This window comes from Oryctolagus cuniculus, chromosome 11 (assembly GCF_051225735.1).
Source record: "Oryctolagus cuniculus isolate XC-2025 breed Fujian yellow rabbit chromosome 11, ASM5122573v1, whole genome shotgun sequence".
Lineage (NCBI taxonomy): Eukaryota > Metazoa > Chordata > Mammalia > Lagomorpha > Leporidae > Oryctolagus > Oryctolagus cuniculus.
Window position 1 is genome coordinate 17,451,504 of NC_142877.1, and position 22,363 is coordinate 17,473,866.

General features: G+C 43.6%; 1 protein-coding gene across 8 annotated transcripts in view; it reads left to right on the forward strand.

Moving 5' to 3' along the window:
- Positions 1–22,363, forward strand: part of CHD6 (chromodomain helicase DNA binding protein 6) — a 235,635-nt gene that overhangs the window by 66,496 nt on the left and 146,776 nt on the right. For 5 of the 8 annotated variants that reach the window (XR_016215824.1, XR_016215823.1, XR_016215825.1 and 2 more), the window contains one exon: positions 17,751–17,807. The exons of 1 other annotated variant lie outside the window; for it this stretch is intronic. Coding sequence is in view for 2 of the 7 variants with exons in the window: in XM_008274447.5 (XP_008272669.4) it covers positions 17,781–17,807 (27 nt within the window). In the remaining 5 variants the exon portion in view is untranslated. Of the gene's footprint in view, positions 1–17,750; positions 17,808–20,842; positions 20,957–22,363 lie in introns of all 8 variants that reach the window. 2 more of the 8 variants (XR_016215826.1, XM_070051832.2) reach the window with 1 other exon arrangement.

Sequence of the window (22,363 nt, forward strand, 5' to 3'; positions counted from 1 at the left end):
TTTACCCCGTAATGTGGTATGTGATAGCTCTGGGATGCCTGTACATTTGCTTCTCTGCTACCCCTAGTAGTGATTCTTATCAAGCAAGTTAATTTTTATCACCAGATTAGGAGTTAGAAATTATTTTTCTGACTAAAGAGATGAACTGGGATTTGGAGTTGATACTTCACCTCGTCATCTATCTCTTCTTCTATCACTCTTCCTTTCAAATAGATAAGATAAATCTTTTTTTTTTTAAGATTTATTTATTTATCTGAAAGAGTTACAGAGAGGCAGAGGCAGAGAGAGGGCAAGAGAGAGATGGATATAGATAGATCTTCCATCTGCTGGTTCACTCCCTAAATGGCTGCAACAGCCAGGGATGAGCGAGACCAAAGCCAGGAAGCAGGAGCTTCTTCCAGGTCTCCCATGTGGGTGCGGGAGCCCAAGTACTTGGACCATCTTCTGCTGCTTTCCCAGGTACATTAGCAGAGCGCCGGATTGTAAGTGGAACAGCAGGGACTCGAACCAACACCCATATGGGATACTGGCACTGCAGGCCAGAGTTTTAACCTGCTGCTCCACAGCACCAGCCCCAATAAGTTAAATCTTTAAATGTACACACAGACACATGAGGATTTCTCAAAACTGAAAGATCTGAAGGAGTTTCCAGATGGTGAAAGAATCTGCCACGGACCCAGCCTCGTGGAGGAAAATAACCCTGAGGCACATCACGGTGAACCAGTGATTGCACAGCTTTCTGCGGAGGAAGAAGCGTTCCCTGCAAGTGGCCAGGAGTCGGAATGGCTGCGCCTTCAGTTGCAGGTGGTGGACCAGGCCAGGGCAGCAGTGCTCTCCAGTTTCTGAGGAGAACCCACTTCAGCCTGTGATTTGCTTACTTAACCAACCAAGGTAGAATAGGAACTTCCAGACATGAAGATCTGAGAACTTAGCTTTCATTTAGCTAGCTCCTGGAGTTACCAGACAATGAGCGTCACTGAAATGGGAGTGGGGTCGGCTCTGAGAGACAAAGGGACTGAGGCCCCCGGATGGTGAGAGAAGTCCCAGGGAGGAGGGTTTGAAGCATACAGGAGAGAGTGATGGAGAACTGCAGACGTAGTGGCCCACAGGAAGAAGCGGGGTTTAGATTGAGTGGAATTTTACGATTCTGGGGAAGCATTTTGGTATAAGTTAGTGATTCATAGAAAATAACAAATTTTAAAAGGAGGAAATTTATCCTTAAGGAAAAAAAATACCCCTCCCACCTCCATTTTCAGTATGGTATACCTCATGGCTTAGCTGTAAATATAAATACTGGTGATAATTGCCATGTTGGGAAAATAGCACTTCATCTTCCATAGAAGAGGGAGTTTTTGTAAATACAGTTTTACTGAAATTCAGCCCTGCCCATTTGCTTGCACATTGTTTCTGACGGCTTTCACACTACAGGTGAGTTAGTAGTTGCAGCTGAGACCAATAATGGTTTGTAACACCTAAGCTGTTTATTACCTGGCCTTTTAAGCTAAGCAGTAAGGTAAGGATGTTAGGTTGTTGTGGTCGGTGCTGTGGCACAGCGGGTTAACGCGCTGGCATCCCCTATGAACGCTACTTCGAAGTCTGGCTGCTCCACTTCCGATCCAGCTCTCTGCTTATGGCCTGGGAAAGCAGTAGAAGATGGCCCAACTCCGTGGGCTCCTTCAGCTGCTTGGATGACCGGAAGAAGCTCCTGGCTTCAGATAGGCACAGCTTCCGGCCATTGCAGCCAACTGGGGAGTGACCCATCGGATGGAAGTCTCTCTCTCTCTCTCTCTCTCTCTCTCTCTCTCTCTCTCTCTCTCTCTCCCCCCTCTCTGTATAACTCTGCCTTTCAAATAAATAAATCTTTTTTTTTTTTTTTAAAAAAAAAAGGATGCTAGGTTGTGCTGGAGAGGAGCAGACAGAATAGCTATAGATGAGATATTGCCCCTGAGAGGGATGAATCAGCAGTGAGAAGAAATAGAGTCAGTGGACTGTTGTTTTTGCTTTAAGGTTTATATTATTGCATTCATTACTTTGAGAAGGTGTGAATGAAGAATGCTGACTGGTTTAGGAAAACTCAGTAAATGGGAAAGACCAAAAAAAGATCTGAGCAGATCTTTGGCACAGGGGCTTCTGGCTTCCGCCTGGCCTAGCCCTGACTGTTGCAGGCATTTGGGGAGTAAACCAGTGAATGGAAGCTCGCTCTCGCTCACTTGCTCTCTCTCCCTCGCTCTCTCTCCCCCCCCTCTCTCTCCCTCTCTCCCTCTCCCTTGCTGCCTTTCAAATAAACATAAATAAATATAAAATAAAACAAAAAATGTAAAGAGGCGACCAGTTATGATGAAGAATGTGGAAGTCCAAAACCTTTTTGGTAAACATAGCTTTCCCATTATTCACTCCCTTGTTCCACAGGCAATCATTTAAGAGTCCAGATGTCAGGCACTGAGCTCTGTACTGCAGAACAGGTTCCTTCCCAGAAGGTGCTTAGGCACCCAGCAGCTGATGGTACCCACAGACAGCTTGGTGCTTATCAGGAAATGCTGGTAGGGGCACCAGCGCCAAGTCTTGAAGGATAGATTGGATCAGGCAGGAAGGTGGAATGATTTTCCAGGTGAAGGTATAGCCTGAAGAAGACCCGAGTAAGGAGGACGGGTGTCAGCACTGCTCCTGCAGTTTGCTCGTGCAGGGTTCTGTGCTAAAGGAATTTGGTGGTGCTTTTGAAGCACAACACCTCTGAAGGATGGGATCTGATTCTGTTTGTGCTTCAGGACAGAAATGCAGGTCACGGGATGAGGGGAGGAGCCATGGGAAGCATAGAGGCAGTTAGGAGGCTGTTTCAGGCAAAAGTGACAATAAAAATGGGGGGACAAACCAGAGTAGATGTGCGAGAACCAAAAATACTCAGGACTTAGAAAGGTGGGGAAGCCGGCACCACGGCTCACTAGGCTAATCCTCCACCTGCCGCGCCGGCACCCCGATTCTAGTCCCGGTTGGGGTGCCTGATTCTGTCCCCGTTGCTCCTCTTCCAGTCCAGCTCTCTGCTGTGGCCCGGGAGTGCAGTGGAAGATGGCCCAAGTGCTTGGGCCCTGCACCCGCATGGGAGACCAGGAGGAAGCACCTGGCTCCTGGCTTCAGAGCCGGCCATAACAGCCATTTGGGGGTTGAACCAACAGAAAAAGGAAGACCTTTCTCTCTTTCTCACTGTCTAACTCTGCCTGTCAAAAAAAAAGGGGGGGGGGGGAGGAAAGGAATTAAGGGAAGGGAAAAGGAGGGGAGTTATGGGTGGCTGTCAGTTCTGGGCTGGGTAGAAGTGAAGGACACAGGGTGTGTGTGGTGGGTGGGTGTGTGTGTAAAGGTGGTACTGAGTTTGATTTTTAGAAGAGTTGTAAGGCATTTTTTAGGAGGAGTGGGTGCCTTGGAATACCTGATTCGACGTGGCCAGGATACAGTTGGATCTGCCCACTTAGAGCCCAGGGGGAAATGTGCAGTGGTCAGTGTGTACAGCAATGAAGTTTGCGACCTGAAGAGAAAACAGTTTCAAGAAACTAGTACAGGAGGCAGTGGGGATGAAATTTCAGGTGTGTGGAGGATTTGGTAGTGTAGTTACTATTTGAAATAGAGTAAACGTGTTCCTTTGTTGAGAGAAGCAGAGCTGTGGAGAAAGAGGTTTAGTGACAAGGAGAAAGGAGTCTTCCAGTCAGTACGTGTTTATTGAGCACCTACTACAGAATCATGGAGCATGATAGGAGCCAGGCAAAGCTTACCTTCTGCTGTGTGTGTGTGAGGGCACAAGGAACAACTCTGTAACCAAAAGGATTAATGTCAGGGTGTGACAAGTGCAGAGTAGAAAACTGCTTTAGGGTAGAGGATAAGAGGGTGTTGATGGGAGATGGAGGTACTGTTTTCTTTTCTTTTCTTTTTTTTTTCTTTTTTTCTTTTTTTTTTTTTTACTGTTTTGCTGATACCATTTTTTAAGCTTTTATTTAATAAATAAAATGTCATAGGTACAGCTTTAGGAATAAAGCAATTCTTCCCCCAATACCCGTCATTCCACTCCCACTCCTATCCCACCTCCTACTCCTCTCCCATTCCATTCTTCATTAAGATTCATTTTTAATTATCTTTATATACAGAAGACCAACTCTATACTAAGTAAAGATTTCAATAATTTGTACCCACACAGACACACAAAGTACAAAGTACTGTTTGAAGACAAATTTTACTGTTAATTCTCATAGTACAACTCATTAAGGACAGAGGTCCTACATGGGGAGCAACTCCTGTTGTTGATTTAACAATTGACATTCTTATTTATGATGTCAGTGATCACCTGAGGCTCTTGTCATGAACTGCCAAGGCTATGGAAACCTTTTGAATCTATAGAGTCCATCAGTATTTAGATAGGGCCATAGTCCAAGCAGAAGTTCTCTCCTCCCTTCAGAGAAAGGTACCTCCTTCTTTGATGGCCCCTTCTTTCCACCGGGATCTCACAGAGATCCTTCATGTAGGTCATTTCTTGCCACAGTGTCTTGGCTTTCCATGCCTGAAATGCTCTCATGGGCTTTTTAGCCAGATCGGAATACTGTAAAGGCTGATTCTGAGGCCAGAGTGCTGTTTAAGGTGTTTGTCATTCTATCAGTCTGCTATGTGGCCTGCTTCCCATGTTGGATCATTCTCTCCTTTTTAATTCTATCTATTTTATTAGCAGAGAATTGGTCTTATTTATGTGATCCCTTTGACACTTATTGCTATCTATATGATCAGTTACACACTTAAAATGATCACTTTAGCTAGTAAGATAGTATTAGTGCCACCCAGCTTAATGGTATTTGGAGTCCCATGGCAAGTTTTTAGCTTTACCCTTAGTGGTAAGTCCATGGGAATGTGTACCGTACAGCTCCTTCCTCTCTTATTCCCACTCTTATTTTTTACCGGGATCAATTTTCTTTTTCTTTTTTTTAATTTTTTAATTTTTATTTTTATTTTTATTTATTTATTTTTTTAATGGCTGCTGCGGCCGGTGCTGCGCCAATCTGAAGCCAGGATCCAGGCGCCTCTCCCCGGTCTCCCACGCAGGCACAGGGGCCCAAGCACCTGGTCCATCCTCCACCCTCCCCGCCCCCCCCCCCCCCCGGGCCACAGCAGAGAGCCAGACCACAAGAGGAGCAACCGGGACCAGAACCCAGCGCCCACATGGGATGCCAGTGCCCCAGGCAGAGGACCAGCCAAGTGAGCCACGGCGCCGGCCCCAGGGATCAATTTTCAATTGGATTTAAACACCTCTGAATAATTCTGTTAAAAGTTCAACCAGTGGTATTAAGTAGAAAAAGAAGGGGCCTGCACCGTGACGAAGTAGGTTAATCTTCTGCCTGCGGCGCCGGCATCCCATATGGATGCCGGTTCTAGTCCTGGCTGCTCCTCTTCCAGTCCAGCTCTCTGCTGTGGCCTTGGAAAGCAGTGGAAGATGGCCCAAGGCCTTGGGCCCCTGCACCCACATGGGAGACCGGGAAGAAGCACCTGGTTCCTTGCTTCTGATCGGTGCAGCTCCAGCCATGGCGACCATTTGGGGAGTGAACCAATGGAAGGAAGACCTTTCTCTCTGTCTTTCTCTCTTGTCTGTAACTCTGCCTGTCAAATAAATAAATAAAATCTTTTAAAAAAAGTAGAAAAATAAAATAATAAGCTGTTGCTCAACAGTCAGAACAAGGGCTGATCAAGTCATTGCTTCTCATAGAATCAATTTCACTTCTGCAGGTTTCCTTTTAGGTGCTCAGTTAGTTGTCACAGATCAGGGAGAACATATGATATTTGTCCTTGTGGGAATGGCTAATTTCACTAAGTGTGATGTTTTCAGATTCATCCATTTTGGTGCAAATGACCAGATTTCATTTTTTCCTTTTTACTGCTGTGTAGTATTCCATAGAGTACATAGCCCATAATTTCTTTATCCAATCTTCCATTGATGGGCATTTAGATTGATTCCATGTTTTAGCTATTGTGAATTGAGCAGCAATAAACAGGTAGGTGCCGATACCTCTTTTATTTCCTGATCTCATTTCCCTTGGGTAGATTCTGAGGAGTAGGTAGTAGGTTGTTCGGTAGGACTATATTCAGATTTCTGAGGTATCTCCAAACTGTCTTCCATAGTGGCTTTACCAGTTTGCATTCACACCAACAGTGGATTAAGGTACCTTTTTCCCTACATCCTCACCAGCGTTTGTTGTTTGTTGATTTCTGTATGAAAGCCATTCTAACTGGGGTGAGGTGAAACCTCATTGTGGTTTTGATTTGCATTTCCCTGATTGCTAGTGATCCTGAACATTTTTTCATGTGTCTGTTGTCCATTTGGATTTCCTCTTTTGTAAAATCTCTGTTTAAGTCCTTGGCCCATTTCTTAACTGGGTTGTTTGTTTTGTTGTGGAATTTCTTGATCTCTTTGTAGATTCTGGTTATTAATCCTTTATCAGTTACATAGTTTGCAGATAATTTCTCCCATTCTGTCAGGTGCCTCTTCATTTTCCTGACTTTTTTTTCCCCTTACAGAAACTTCTCAATTTGATGTAATCCCAGTTGTTAATTTTGGCTTTGGCTGCCTGTGCTTCTGGGGTCTTTTCCACGAAGTCTTTGTGCCAATTCTTGCAGAATTTCCCTGATGTTCTCTAATAATTTGATGGTGTTGAGTCATAGATTTAGATTTTTAATCCATGTTGAGTGGATTTTTGTGTAAGGTGTAAGGTAGGGTTCTTGCTTCATACTTGTGCATGTGGAAATCCAATTTTCCCAGCATCGTTTCTTGAATAGACTGTCCTTGCTCCAGGGATTGGTTTTAGCTCCTTTGTTTAAGATAAGTAGGTTGTAGATGTTTGGATTGATTTCTGGTGTTTCTATTCTGTTCCATTGGTCTACCAATCTGTTTTTGTAGCAGTCCCAGGATGTTTTGATTATAACTGCCCTGTAGTTTGTCTTGAAATCTGGTATTGTGATGCCTCTGGCTCTGCTTTTGTTGTGTAAGATTGCTTTAGCTATTCAAGGTATCCTGTGCCTTCATATGAATTTCAGCATCATTTTTTCTAGGTCTGAGAAGAATGTCTTTGGTATTTTGATTGGTATCACATTGAATCTATAAATTGCTTTTGGAAAAATGGACATTTTGGTGATACTGATTCTTCCAGTCCATGCACATGGAAGATTTTTCCATTTGTTGGTACGTTCTTCTATTTCTTTCTTTAATGTTTTGTAATTCTCATCGTAGAGATCTTTGACATCTTTAGTTTAGTTTATTTCAAGGTATTTGATTTTTTTTTTCTGTAGCTATTGTGAAGGAATTGATCTTAGAAGTTCTTTCTCAGCCATGGCATTGTTTGTGTTGTTGATTTTTGTGTTTTGATTTTATATCCTGTTACTTTACCAAACTCTTCTGTGAGTTCCAACAGTCTCTTTGTGGAGTTTTTTGGATCCCCTATATAAAAAATTATATCATAGGCAAATAGGGATAGCTTGACTTCTTCCTTCCCAATTTGTATCCCTTTGATTTATTTTATTATTATTATTATTATTAATATTTTTGCATAATGGCTCTGGCTAAAACTTCTAGTACTATATTGAATAGCAATGGTGAGAGTGGGAATCCCTGTCTGGTACCAGATCTCAGTAGGAATGCTTCCAACTTTTCCCCATTCAATAGGATGCTGGCTGTGGGTTTCTCATAAACTGTCTTGACTGTATTGAGGAATGTTCCTTCTATACCCAGTTCTTAGAGTTTTCATCATGAAAGGGTGTTATAATTTATTGAATGATTTCTCTGTATCTATTGAGATAATCATATGGTTTTTCTTCTGCAGTTTGTTAATATGGTGTATCACATTGATTGATTTGCGAACGCTGAAACATCCCTGCATACCAGGGTTAAATCCCACTTGGTCTGGGTTGATGATCTTTCTGTCGTGTTGTTGCATTCTATTGGCCAGAATTTTATTGAGGAATTTTTTTAAAAGATTTTTTATTTATTTATTTGAAAGTCAGAGTTACAGAGAGAGAGGAAAGGCAGAGAGAGAGAGAGAGAGAGAGAGAGAGAGGTCTTCCATCCACTGGTTCACTCCCCAATTGGCCGCAACAGCCGGAATTGCGCCGATCCAAAGCCAGGAGCCAGGAGCTTCTTCTGAGTCTCCCACGTGGGTGCAGGGGCCCAAGGACTTGGGCCTTCTTCTACTGCTTTCCCAGGCCATAGCAGAGAGCTGGATCAGAAGTGGAGCAGCCGGGACTAGAACCAGCGCCTATATGGGATGCCAGCTCTTCAGGCCAGGGCTTTAACCTGCTACACCACAGCGCCGGCCCCAGTTTTTTTCTCTTAAGATTTGGACTATCTCTCGCCATTCTCTCCTAGACTGTAGGGTTTCTGGTGAGAAGTCCGTTGTGAGTCTAATTGGAGATCCTCTGAAAGTAATCCGGCATGTCACTCATGCACATTTTAGAATCTTCTCTTTATGTTTTACTGTGGTGAGTTGATTACAGTGTGTCATGGGAGGCTCTTTTCTGCTCATGTCCTGGGAGTTCTGTATGCTTCCTGTACTTGGATGTCCCTTTCTTTCTCCAAGCCAGGGTAGTTTTCTGCTATTATTTCTCTAAAAAGGCCTTCTAATCCTTTCTCTCTCTCCATACCTTCAGGAACTCCTAGAACCCGTATATTGTTTTTGTTTTTAAATAGTATCCTGTGGATTCCCATCAGTGTTTTTGAGTTTTCTAATTTCCTCTTCTTGTCTTTGGTTTGACTGTACACCTTCCTGTGCTTTGTCTTCTAAGTCTGATATTCTTTCTTCTGCTTTAGTGATTCTGTTGTTAATGCTCTCCACTGCATTTTTTATTTGTTCTGTTGAATTCTCCATTTCATTTTGATTTCTCTTTAAGATCTCAATTTCATGGGAGAAATTTTCTTTCATGTCCTGTACGGATTTCAGTAGTTTGTGCATTTATTTTGATTGCCTCTATGTAATCTTTGATCAATTTTTTGAATTCCATTTCTTGAATTTCTTTTATCTCATTGTTTACACATTCTAGCATTGAAGTGTCATGTTCTTTTTGGGGGGCATCATGTTGTCTTCCCTATTCTTGTTTCTTGGATTGGTGCATTTGTTGTTCCGCATTTGTGGAGATTCTCTCTCTCTCTCTCTTTTTTTTTTTTTCTTTTTTCTTTTCTTTTCTTTTCTTTTTTTTTTTTTTTTTTTTTTTTTTTTGCTGTGGCCTCTTTTGTCATTGTACTATGACTCTGTAGACAAGTGGAATGTCTGCTTTCAGTGAATCTCTAGAGGCTTGTAGTGGGTGTGGCCAGAGAGCTCTGTTCAGTTCTCCAGGATTAAGGATGTTCTTAAGGTGACACACTCAGGTTTGGCGTGGTAAATCTCTCTCTTTTTTAAATCAGAAGGGAGGTTTATTCTGCTCATCTGAGCTCCTCTCCTCAATGGAGCCCAGTGCCTGAATTCTGGCCCCAGTGGGTATAATACTTTACCTGCTCTGTCCAAAGGACCACATAAAGGATCTGTGCAGTCCTCAGTGTAAGTTCAGATTCCCCAGCAGTGTCTCTCACCAGGTTACCAGGAAGCTCTGAGCTGTGGAATCTCCCACTGAGATTGCTCAAAGTCCCAGCCTCACCCTGAGTCCTCCCACACACCCTCAGTTTTTTTCACAGTCCTGGTACAGAAGCCTCCCACAGTCACAGGCTCCTAGCCCTCTGTTAGTTCTCCCCACCAGGGTCAGGAGTCTCCGCTTGGCTGATTGCCAGGCACAGACTGGTACAGCTCTTATGTATGTCGAAAATGGTGCCCACTCCATCAGCTTGTTGCAGGACGCCCTTGTAAATTGATTGGGGGGAGAGAAACGTGTCTGCCCCGTCTTTTTTCTTTTCTTTTTTTTTTTCTCCTTTACTTTTGCTGGTACACTTTTCCCTACTGAGCTCCAAGCCGGGTTCCCTCTAGGCTCTTCTGCAGCTTTTTCACCAGTGGCTTGGGCTGCTGCGGTCTGTTGTCACCTCACTTTCCAGTGCTGGTGTGTAGGCTCTTGGCTGCTGGAGTCCTGAGCCATGGGCACCCACACCCTCCACATAGGTCCGCCATGTCCCTCTAATTTCAGTAGAGTTTCCTCTGCTGTTTTCTCCCTGACTCCTCCCTGAGACTACACTCTCTCCACTTTTTAAAAACTGTCTTCTCCTGGGCTAGAGCAGTAAGCTCCGTCCCCACTCCGTTGGAGCCGACCCATCGAGGTGCTGCTTTCTTGTAAGGTGACTGGTGGAGGCGTCTCTGACAAGGTGACATCTGGGGAGGTCCTGAATGAAGTGAGGAGAGAGTAACTGCAAAGTCACCGAGGACTGAGGTGGCAGGGAAGCACAAGAGGATGGATCCCAAATACTGACACAAGTTCTGTTCCTTTCTCCTCGGGAGTGAGGACCACCTTCCTCTGACACTGAGGGAAGACCATGGGAACACGCCGTGCTGGTAGCCACCAGGTATCTCCTGTTCAGCATGACAAGGAGTGTGTCACCATTGTTTTGTAGGTGAGGAAACAAAGCCTGGACAAGGTCTTGTGTGTCCAGTCTTTATCAGAGTCCTGATTCAGACTGCCTTTTGGCACTTCAAACCTTGCTGTTGAAACACCTCTGTAGATCTGGCTAAAAAGCTCATGAGAGTATTTTAGGCATGGAAAGCCAAGACACTGTGGCAAAAACAAAAACCAACCAACCTAAATGAAAGATCTCTGCGAGTGAGATCCCAGCAGAAAGAACGGGCCATCAAAGAAGAAGGTACCTTTCTCTGAAGGGAAAAGAGAACTTCCACTTTGACCTTGACCTTGTCTCAATAAGATTAGAGTTGGCAAACTCAAAAGGCTTCCTTAGCTTTGGCAACTCATGACAAGAGCCTTGGGTGATTACTGACACCTTAAACAAGAGTGTCAATTGTTAAATCAACAAGAGTCACTGTGCACTTGCTCCCCATGTAGAATCTCTGTCCTTAATGTGTTGTACTATGTGAATTAACGGTATAACTAGTACTCAAACAGTACTTTACACTTTGTGTGTCTGTGTGGGTGCAAACTGTTGAAATCTTTACTTAGTATATACTAAATTGATCTTCTGTATATAAAGATAATTGAAAATGAATCTTGGCCGGTGCCACGGCTCAATAGGCTAATCCTCCGCCTTGCGGCGCTGGCACACCGGGTTCTAGTCCAGTTCTAGTCCTGGTCGGGGCGCCGGATTCTGTCCTGGTTGCCCCTCTTCTAGGCCAGCTCTCTGCTGTGGCCTGGGAAGGCAGTGGAGGATGGCCCAAGTGCTTGGGCCCTGCACCCGCATGGGAGACCAGGAGAAGCACCTGGTTCCCGGCCTCTGATCAGCGCAGTGCGCCAGCCGCAGCGTGCTGGCCACAGCGGCCATTGGAGGGTGAACCAACAGTAAAGGAAGACCTTTCTCTTTGTCTCTCTGTCTCTCTCTCTCACTGTCCACTCTGCCTGTCAAAAAGAAAAAGAAAAAGAAAATGAATCTTGACGTGAATGGGATGGGAGAGGGAGCGGGTGATGGGAGGGTTGTGGGTGGAAGGGAGGTTATTGGGGGGGGGGGGCGATGCGCTGTAATCCAAAAGCTGTATTTTGGAAATTTATATTTATTAAATAAAAGTTAAAAAAAAAACCACTTCTGTAGACTGCTTTAAGCCTAGCCAGAGACACAGGTGAATGTGTCCAGTTTGCGTCATAGAAAGTAGTAGGCAGGGAAGTGGGAACTGAGAGATTTCTCACCCACAGGACCCTCTTTGTGATCAAGAATAGCTATCAAGAAGAGTCTTGATGGAGTATTATTGAACAATGGGTTAAACCATCACTTGGGATACCTGCAACTCACATCAGAGTTGCTGGTTCAAGTCCCAGCTGCTCCACTCCGATCCAACTTCCTCGTAATGTGCCTGGGAAGGCAGTAGACGATGGCTTAAGAACTTTGGTTCCTGCCATTCACATGGGAGACTGGGGTGGAGTTCCTGGCTCTTTGGTTCAGCCTGGGCCAGAGCTCTGGCTTTTGCAGGCATCTGGGGAGTGAACAGTAGATGGAAGATGGAGTCTTATTCTCTCTCTCTCTCTCTCTCTCTCTCTCACACACACACACACACACACACATAATTTTCCCCCTCTTTCTCTGTAATTCTGCCTTACAAATAATTTTTTTTTTTTTTTAAAGAAGACTCTTGCTAAGAGTTAGTTGTAGGGATTTAACAAGGTGGCTGGTATGCCCCAAGACATCCCTGCATTCTCCCAATTGAGTTATTCCATGTCCTATTCCCTTCTAAAATCCAACCCTATAACAAAATGGGGTAGCCATATTTATGCCTGCTGTTGTTACAGTGGTCTTAGGAACAAACCTCAAGATTGAGGTTAGGCATATATATATATATATATGTATACACACATACACACACACACATACACACTATAAAAATACTTGTTTATTGTGGAAAATTTGAGGTAATGTGATTTTTAAGGTTGCTTTCCCTGTGCTCTTTGTCCAAAGGTGTCTGATGGAATTGTTGGAGATGGGAACCTGTTTACAGTAGGGGTCTCCATCCTTGTTGTCTCTTAGGAGAACATAAAGGACCATGGCTTGCTGTGTGAGCCCTTGTCTGTATTTGCAGAAACCCAGTCCTGAAATGAATTAGACCCTTGGATTGAGCAGGGACTGGCAGTTCCCTGGGTTTAGTGGATTCAGATGACTTCAGTGAATGAAAGGTTGAGTGGTGTGAACCTGATGTTTTTGATTTTTTTTTTTTTTAAGATTTATTTTATTTATTTGAAAGACAGGCTGCAGAGAGAAGCAGCGACAGAGAGAGCTCGTCTTCCATCCGCTGGTTCACTACTCAATTGGCCACAATGGCCGGAGCTGTGCTGATCCAAAGCCAAGAGCCAGGAGTTTCTTCTGGGTCTCCCACCTGAGTACAGGGGCCCAAGGATTTGGGCCATCTTCTACTGCTATGCCAGGCCATAGCAGAGAGCTGGATCGGAAGAGAAGCAGCCAGGACTAGAACCGGCGCCCATATGAGATGCAGGTGCTTCAGGCCAGAGCTTTAACCCGCTGCACCATAGCACTGGCCCCATTGATATTTTTAAGTGTCCATAACACAGCAGTTAGGAACTTGGAAATGACACAGGCACTGTTGCAGAATGTTTGAAATAGAGTAGTTATTAAAAACCTTCAAAAATATCCTTATTACAATCTCGCACCCTTTTTCTTATTAGAGACATTGCTAGAGAGTTTGCCTTTTGCATTATTAGCAGCTTATCTTCTTGTGAAGGTAACTAAATACTGTGTTCATGCATAAGCATTGAAATACAGTGGGGAGAGCAGGACTCCTGCCAGTTTTCCTGGGATTCAGAAGTTGTACACGTGATTTTTCCACTGTAGACAAATTTCCTGCTTTGCCCACACAGTTCGGTTTTCAGATTTGTGTGTATTATGTTTCCAATTAAATGTTAGGGCCCTGAAATTACCATTTGATTTGTTCCTTTTTGAGCCAAAAAGATCTAATCACAACTTTGAATGATGGCAGTGCTGCAACTGAGGCCGGAAAACCATTTCTAGTGTTTGCAAAAGTACAGCACTAGGGTGTCTCCATGCATCTATTCCTGGGACTTAGAATTTAGTCTTGTAAAAAGAGTACATAGTTTGTATTTAAAAAAAAAAAAAAGTGTGCCATAAAAGTTTAAAAAGTAGAGGTAATTTAAGAGAGTGTTTGTAAATTATGGGGTGCTATTCGGAGAAAAGTCAATAAATGCTTATTGAGCACCTCTTGGTGTTTATGACATCTGTTGTCTGCAGGGTGGCAGCATGCTGGTGTGTGGTGATCCACAGGGATGCTAGAAATTACTTGACAATAACATGAGGTTTGCTGTGGATTGATTTAAGTTAACTGGAGCAGTTATTCATACAGTTATATTACTTTCACTTGGGTTTGTCTCTCTTTCACACACACACACACATAACAGGGCATCAAAAGATTCATAGAAAATGGAGCTAAAAGGTAATGTATGTTTCCACAAACTTTTTGAAGACCCCTCATGTGTCAGAGGATAGAAAGAAGTTGGCAGGAAAAGATTTGACTTACAATCTCTTACTACCTCTTTTCCTCCACGCGTTCAAATTCAAGTTTTGCTTGCTTCAGCCTCTTCTCTGGGGCCTGCATTCATCTGCCTTCTCTGCCCTGAGCCAGTGATGGCAGAGGCTCCACTAGCAGTGGGTCCACCCCAGTGTCCAAGCCTCTGCTGTGATGGGCATTTCCACATTTCACCCTGAGCTTCCTTTAAGGCTCCTGTTTCTTTCCTACTAGCCATTTATTTAGGCTGTGCAGATATTTCTTAATGTGGAATTGCCATTTAAATGGATTGTAACAGTTTATAGATTTAATGTTACATTGCCTGGGTGATCTTCAGAAAGCTTGAAACCACTGGAAGTGCCATCTGCAGTAAAAAGGACCTGTTTCTTGGCCGGCTCCGCGGCTCACTAGGCTAATCCTCCACCTTGCGGCGCCGGCACACCGGGTTCTAGTCCCGGTCAGGGCGCCGGATTCTGTCCTGGTTGCCCCTCTTCCACGCCAGCTCTCTGCTGTGGCCAGGGAGTGCAGTGGAGAATGGCCCAAGTACTTGGGCCCTGCACCCCATGGGAGACCAGGATAAGTACCTGGCTCCTGCCATCGGATCAGCGCAGTGCGCCGGCCACGGTGGCCATTGGAGGGTGAACCAACAGCAAAGGAAGACCTTTCTCTCTGTCTCTCTCTCATTGTCCACTCTGCCTGTCAAAAAAAAAAAAAAAAGACCTGTTTCTCTACATTCCTGGCATGTTAGGGCTCTGATTATCTGCAGGCTAGTTTGTGACACTAAATTGGAAATTCTGGCTTTTTGTGTCTATTGCATTATGTTTGTATCGGTTCTTTTTTTTTTTAAAAAAAAAAGATTTATTTATGTATTTGAAAGTCAGAGTTACACCAAGAGAAGAGAGGCAGAGAGAGAGAGAGAGAGAGAGAGAGAGAGGTCTTCCATCCAGTGGTTCAGAGAGAGAGAGAAAGAGAAAGGTCTTCCATACCATGGTTCACTCCCCAATTGGCCACAATGTCTGGAGCTGTGCCGATCCGAAGCCAGGAGCTTCTTCCAGGTCTCCCACATGGGTGCAGAGGCCCAGGGACTTGGGCTATCTTCTACTGCTTTCCCAGGCCATAGCAGAAAGCTGGATCAGAAGTGGAGCAGCCGGGACTAGAACCGGTGGCCATATGGGATGCCAGTGCTCCAGGCCAGGGCAATAACCCACTGCGCCACAGCGCTGGCCCCTGTATCGGTTCTTTACTTATTAAAAATAATTTATATTCAGAATTTTTCTGTATTTATTAATTTTATTTTATTTACTTGAGAGACAAAGAATTCTCATCTGCTGGTTCAATCCTTAAATGCCCACAGGAGCCAGGTTTCCCATGTGGGTGGCAGGGACCCAAGTACTTGAGCCATTACCTGCTGCGTACCATGGTGTACATTAGCCAGAAACTAGAATCAGGAGCCAAGATGCTACTCATACCCAGGCACTCCAATATATGCTGTTGGCATTCCAAGCGGCATCTTAACCCCAGGACAAATGCTTGCCCCTGCATTTTTTCAGTGGTTTCACTTTGTTGGGCAGAATTTTATTTGAGCACATACATCTTATTATTGATAAAACCTTTTGTGATTAGCTGGCTCTTTTCCCCCAGACTTCCATCTGTTTCAGGATTTGTGGCAGTTTACGATAGTTGAGAATGTTGGTTTTTTGGGGTCTGTTAATTACCTAGGACTGACTTGTCTATAATGAGGCTTAAAGAGAATATTATTTTGAATTTTAATCATTCTTATTCAAAGCACTTACTGTTTCTCTGGAATTTCTGACTTCCTTGAGGTGAATAATTGTTCCATCAAATACTAATCCTTGCAGGGATTCTTAATGCATCATTTACTAGCTGGACTTTTGCTTTCCTGACTTACCCAAGTCTGCTCTGCTCTGCTGTAGCACCTGACCTTGAGGGATTTCCAGCTTGTTTTACTACCTCCTTGGCCACTGTGCTCTTTGCAGATAACAATACCTGGTAAAAATGTCTCAGGGGGAAAATCCTTGGCATTACGATAGAAAATGCTTCTAATTCTTAGAGGAAAAAAACCTAGATTTAAAGACATTAAAGTGATAAGCCATAATTGTAGTCCCAGAGATGATTGTAATCACAAATCTTTCAGTTTTCTATTTGCAGCAGACATGACCATGAACTCATGTGGAATTGGGGCCATCTCAAATTTTAATTGTTGTTTTTACAAATTGACAAATTATATATATTTATGTGGTACAAAGTATGTTATGATTTGTTAATACAGTGTGGAATAATTAAACTAGTTAATATATCTACCACCTCAAATACCTCACTTTAGTCTTAATGCTCTACATAATGTGTACACATCACATTCGTTTGGATATGAGAAATAATTATGAAGCATAAGGATAATTGGGTGCCCCAGGGTGGCTTAGGAAGAATACAGAATACAGTGGTATTCTACGGCTGTGTGGAGGGTTCAGGAAATGGAAGTGAACAAATGTGAGGCAGTATCTGGGCCAGGACCAGAGCCAAGGTCCTGGGATCCCTCGTTGCTTGTATGAGGAAAGGGCTGGCTTCACACCTGAAGTGGTACTGGTTAATGATACAGGCAGCCCCACATTGAGTTTCCTACGCACTTCCCAGGGTGCCTCAGTGCACTTCTCTACCTCTGAGTCCAGTTGCTGAACATTTTGTGGTGTTCATGGGTCATTTATGAGAAAAAGTTCTGTTATGAGGGCAGTACCATTGGAATGGGAAGGAGGATTAAATCCCCAGTAAGATAAAATCAGTCATTTAAAAAAATTATATGAAATACTGCAGTAATTTGTTTTGTCAAGTAATACATGCATGTGGTTTAAAACATCCAAGTCTGGGAGAGCTTATGATGAAATGCTATAGTAATGGGAGCAACTTTATATGCAGACCTGTCTCTTTGAGAAGATTACTTTGAATTCTGTTTACTCTCTCTCTCTCTCTCTTTTTTTTAATTTGACAGGTAGACTTATAGACAGAGAGAGACAGAGAAAAAGGTCTTCTTTCCGTTGGTTCACTCCCCAAATGGCCGCTACGCCGGCCCCACACCGATCCAAAGCCAGGAGCCAGGTGCTTCTTCCTGGTCTCCCATGCGGATGCAGGGCCCAAGCACTTGGGCCATCCTCCACTGCCCTCCCAGGCCACAGCAGACAGCTGGCCTGGAAGAGGAGCAACCGGGACTAGAACCCGGCCCCGCTCTCTCTCGCTCTCTCTCTCTCTCTCTCTTTTTTGATTATCTATATTTCTTGATGTCTCCATTGTAGATATTATTTATTGGTTTTCTTCTGAAAGGCATGAGTTCTTCCCTTATTGCCTACCCCACCTTTCTAACTTACATATGCCAGCATCTTTTGTAACTTAACTCGATCTACAGAGAGAGTATGGCTTTTATTCCATTCCAACAAATTAGAGTCTAGGGTAAGTAGAATTAGAAATAGTTAGGGCTACACTTAGGACTGTGGGAATTGATGGGACATAGATGTTGTGTGGCAGTAATCCTGTTTCATGTTTTCTTCATGTGTTACAGTTAATCTGGAAATAATCTAAAATGTTTTATTTGGGGCTTGTAATCTTTGCTGTTTTTATGTTTTACAGATAAAAAATATCTTCCTCCAATATTTGAAAATGAAAATACAAAAGAAAGAGAAGCAGGTAAGTGATCACACATGTTTTAAATGAACGCATCCAGTGTGCTGGGGGTGCTCTTTTCACAAAATGAGGCACTGGCAGTGTTGGTTCGTCCTCAGCCCTGGTCGTTCCCCTGTTGTCTCTGTTTCCCATTGCTCATATGGTAGCCAAGGGCTCTATTCTGAAACCACTCAGTGTACAAATTTTTCCTTTGGCTAAGTTCTCTCCATATGGGAGTAATGCAATAAAAACTAAATCAGAATATTATTCACAGTTAGCAATGTAGAAAAGAAATGGTTTCTTCCCTGGAACAGCTTTCCAAGTTTCTCTAAAAGAGATGCAACCAATTTTTTATAGTTTATTTACTTATCATATTTTTGGTTACACTAAAGCCTTATTTATAACATTCTCATTTATGATGGTCCATTGGCAGTTGCCCCAGGAAGGAATAGGAACTAATTAGAAGGATGTGAGCACTGACTGTTTGGCATTTGCTTTCTTTATTTTTTTAAACATACACTTACTTATTTATCTATATCTATCCCTTTACATATTTATCTGTCTGAGAGAGAGACAGAGATACATTCCATCTTCTGGTTCACTCCCCAAATGCCTACAACAGCCAGAACTAGGCCAGGCCAAAACTGGGAACCTGGAACTCCATCCCAGTCTCCTGTGTGGATGGCAGGAACCCAAGTACTTGGGTCATCATCTGCAAATTTTCCATGTGCGTTAGCAGGAAGCTGGACAGGAAGCAAAGCAGGCAGGACTCCAATATGGGACGTTGGCATCCCAAGCAGCAGCTTAACCCACTGTTGTATAGTGCTGGTGCCTGGCCTTTGGTTTCTTGAAATGCAGGAGAGGAGAGCCATATGATGTATACTACCCCAAGTGGTCTTCTATTCAAGGGAACCCTGAGACCCCAGTTAGTGCGGCTCAGTGGGGACAGATGGGAGATCTGCCCCCTCTCTCTGGGGAGCAGGCTATCTCTGAGTTTGGGTGGGACTGGCCAGGCTTTATTCTCCAGGCTTCTTCTGGGCAGTCCTAGTCAGATGCGGTTACAAATACTAACCTCTGTTCTCTGCCCAGAGCACAGATCTGTTTGGGGAAGTAATTGACTGGTATGTTGCTAGTTCATAATGGGAAGAACAGTTACTAAATACTTCCTATACACTGGTTTTGTCTGTCCTAGCTGTATAGAATTGTCAGCTGCTAAGAGTTTATCCTTGGTATGTAAAGAGGTGCCCGAAGGCTTGCATTTCTACCTCATTTATGGTAGCAAAAATGATAAAGAACCTTCAGAGCCATCAGAATAGGCACTATTTAAACCTTAACACATCTACCTGCTGGAATATTATGCCACTGTTAAAAGAAGGCAGTAATTCAGTAATTCAGTAATTCAGTACTGCCTTCTTTTTAACAGTGGCATAATATTCCAGGAGGTAGATGTGTTAAGATTTAAATCATTTTTGCTACCATAAATGAACCTCAAACCCTCAGGATTTTTGTCATTTGTGATATGTGGGCAGGTTTATATTTCTTACAACGGTCTACTTGGTTAATTTTTAAAACATTTTCAAGGTACGCTTTTATTTAAATGTAAATATTTTATAGGAGTTACCTTCAAATGGATTCTAGTTTCTTTCTTTAGAGATTTTACAAAGTCACTTTAATATCTTAATAACAGCCAGCTGTCATGTAACCTAAATCAAACAGGTTTTCATTTAGACCTCATAGTAGTGTTGATGAACAGAATGGGATTTTTATTTAATAGTTAATATTAGATATGGTAGAGAAGCAGGTTAAATAAATAGAGCCACTTTCAGTAGGAGTTGATCCTGTTCCTCTTACAAATTTGGACTGATGGCCGGTGCCGCAGCTCAATAGGCTAATCCTCCGCCTTGCGGCGCCGGCGCACCGGGTTCTAGTCCCGGTCGGGGCGCCAGATTCTGTCCCGGTTGCCCCTCTTCCAGGCCAGCTCTCTGCTATGGCCAGGGAGTGCAGTGGAGGATGGCCCAAGTGCTTGGGCCCTGCACCCCATGGGAGACCAGGATAAGTACCTGGCTCCTGCCATCAGATCAGCGCGGTGCACCATTGGAGGGTGAACCAACGGCAAAAGGAAGACCTTTCTCTCTGTCTCTCTCTCTCTCACTATCCACTCTGCCTGTCAAAAATAAAATAAAATAAAATAAAATAAAATAAAATATACAAAAAAAAAAAAAAAAAAAAAAAAAAAAAAAACAAATTTGGACTGATGACTGAATTGCAAGACATTGCAGGGCATGAAAATAGAAATTACGTTTGAGCCAAAGCAATCTACAGACTCCAGGAATGAACTTGTATGAGAGTTCAGTGCCCAGCAGAAAAGAGCATCTGTTAGTGGAATAAACTTGATCTCTGACTTCATTAGAACAGGATTGAAACTATCACTTAGTCAAGTAACGCTGGACAAGTTGGGTCTCGTTTCTCTATCACTTACATGGCAGCAGTCATACATGCCTCGCGCTGTAGATGAGGACTAAAGGAGGTGATTTGTTAAGTACTTGGCCGTCAGCATGTCGGGGCAAGGAGATCTTTCAGCATAACAATAAAAATAGCCATCAAACTTTGTCTTTTCTCTGATTCTAAGGTGTTAGAAGCAGCAGCAAATAAAACATTCTTTAAAAACCCTCATTCCTATTAATTCATTTTTGTATCTTCACTAGCAAAAAATGATATGTGAATCATTCTGATCTTGAACTTTTCTTACTCAGTGTTATCAAGGTAAATTAAGCTGAGATGACAGATTTTAAAAATTAATCAAAACTCATAATAAATAATCATGCTTCTTATTAACCAGAAAGAACAAAACTGAGTCATATTTCAAGAACACAAGATATAAAGGTTGACTTTGTATGGCCTAAAGACCTGCTACAAGAAAAATAGACTTTAATAAAACATTTTAAAATAAATCGCTAAGGGCCCAGATCTGTGGCACAGCAGGTTAAAGTCCTGGCCTGCAGTGCCAGCATCCTATATGGGTGCTGGTTCAAGTCCCAGCTGTTCCTTTTCCAATCCAGCTCTCTGCAATGGCCTGGGAAAGCAGTGGAAGATGGCCCAAGTCCTTGAGCCCCTGCACCCACATGGGAGACCCGGAAGAAGCTCCTGGATCCTGGCTTTAAATCAGCATATTTGTTGAGTATTTTGGCATTTATTCACTCCAAGAAATATTTGAGTTCCCCTGGAGCCCAGATTCAGAAAAAAAATTTTCTTAAGAAATTTATAGTGTGGGTATAAGCAATTAGTTAAAAGTAGGGGATGGCATATATTCCGAAGAGCCAGGGTTTTACACTGTGGGTAGAATAGTGAAGTTCTGGAATTGAAGGGTGTGGGGTTAGGGAGTATCAGTCCCACCAACATCTTTGAGTGAGGTGGTACCTTCTGGGGAGAGCCAGTTTTCAGGAGGGGTACTACAGAGAACTCAGGAGGAAAGCCAGGAGGGAAGCGAGTAATGTATGGATTGGTTTCAGAGGATGAAGTACTTTGGTGGTAACCGAGAAAGGAAAGGCCTGGAGTGGGTGCTCAGTTCTCAGTGATGACCAAAGGTAAACCAGGATAAAGAAGCATGGTGGATTTAGCTGACTGCCCGGTTCCCAAAAGAATCAGTCCCAGCGGTCCAAAGCTGGGGGGAGGTGAGAACTCAGACCACTAGGAAGAGGTTGATAACCAATTTGGATTGCTAAATTGAGATTCACAATTCAGAATAATGAAGGAGGAAGAATAGCAAAGGTGACATTTTAAATGAGTAAATGATTCATTTCTGAGACTTTCCAACCTCATTCTACACCTGATCCCAAGGGTTTACTAGGCAAACCTTGAGTTTGGTATTCATTGGAAAACTTTTTGGTTTCTAAAATATTTATTTATTCATTTGAAAGATGGAGTTAGAGGGAGAGGGAGAGACAGAGATAGAGAAGTCTTCCATCTGCTGGTTTACTCTCCAATGGCCACAACAGCCAGGGCTGATCCAGTCTGAAGCCAGTAGCCTAAAACTGTCTGAGTCTTCCGTTTGGGTGGCAGCGGCCCAAGTACCTGGGCCATCTTCTGCTGCCTTCCCAGATGCATTGGCTGGGAGCTGGATCAAAGTAGAGCCTTTGAAATTTAAACTGGTCCTCTGGTATGGGATGCTGGTGTGACAGGCTGTGGCTTAACCCAATATGCCATAATGCTAGCCCATCTTTTCTTAATTTTTTTTTTTAAAGATTTACTTATTTATTCAAAAGTCAGAGTTACCCAGAGAGAGGAGAGTGGGAACGCGAACGCGAGCACGAGCGCAAGAGAGAGAGAGATCTTCCATCCGCTGGTTCACTCCCCAATTGGCCGCAATGGCCAGAGCTGCGCCGATCCAAAGCCAGGAGCCAGGAGCTTCTTCCAGGTCTCCCACGTGGGTGCAGGGGCCCAAGGACTTGGGCCATCTTCCATTGCTTTCCCAGGCCACAGCAGAGAGCTGGATTGGAAGTGGAGCAGCTGGATCTCAAAACGGCGCCCATGTGAAATGCCAGCACTTCAGGCCAGTGCATCAATCCAATGTGTCACAGCGC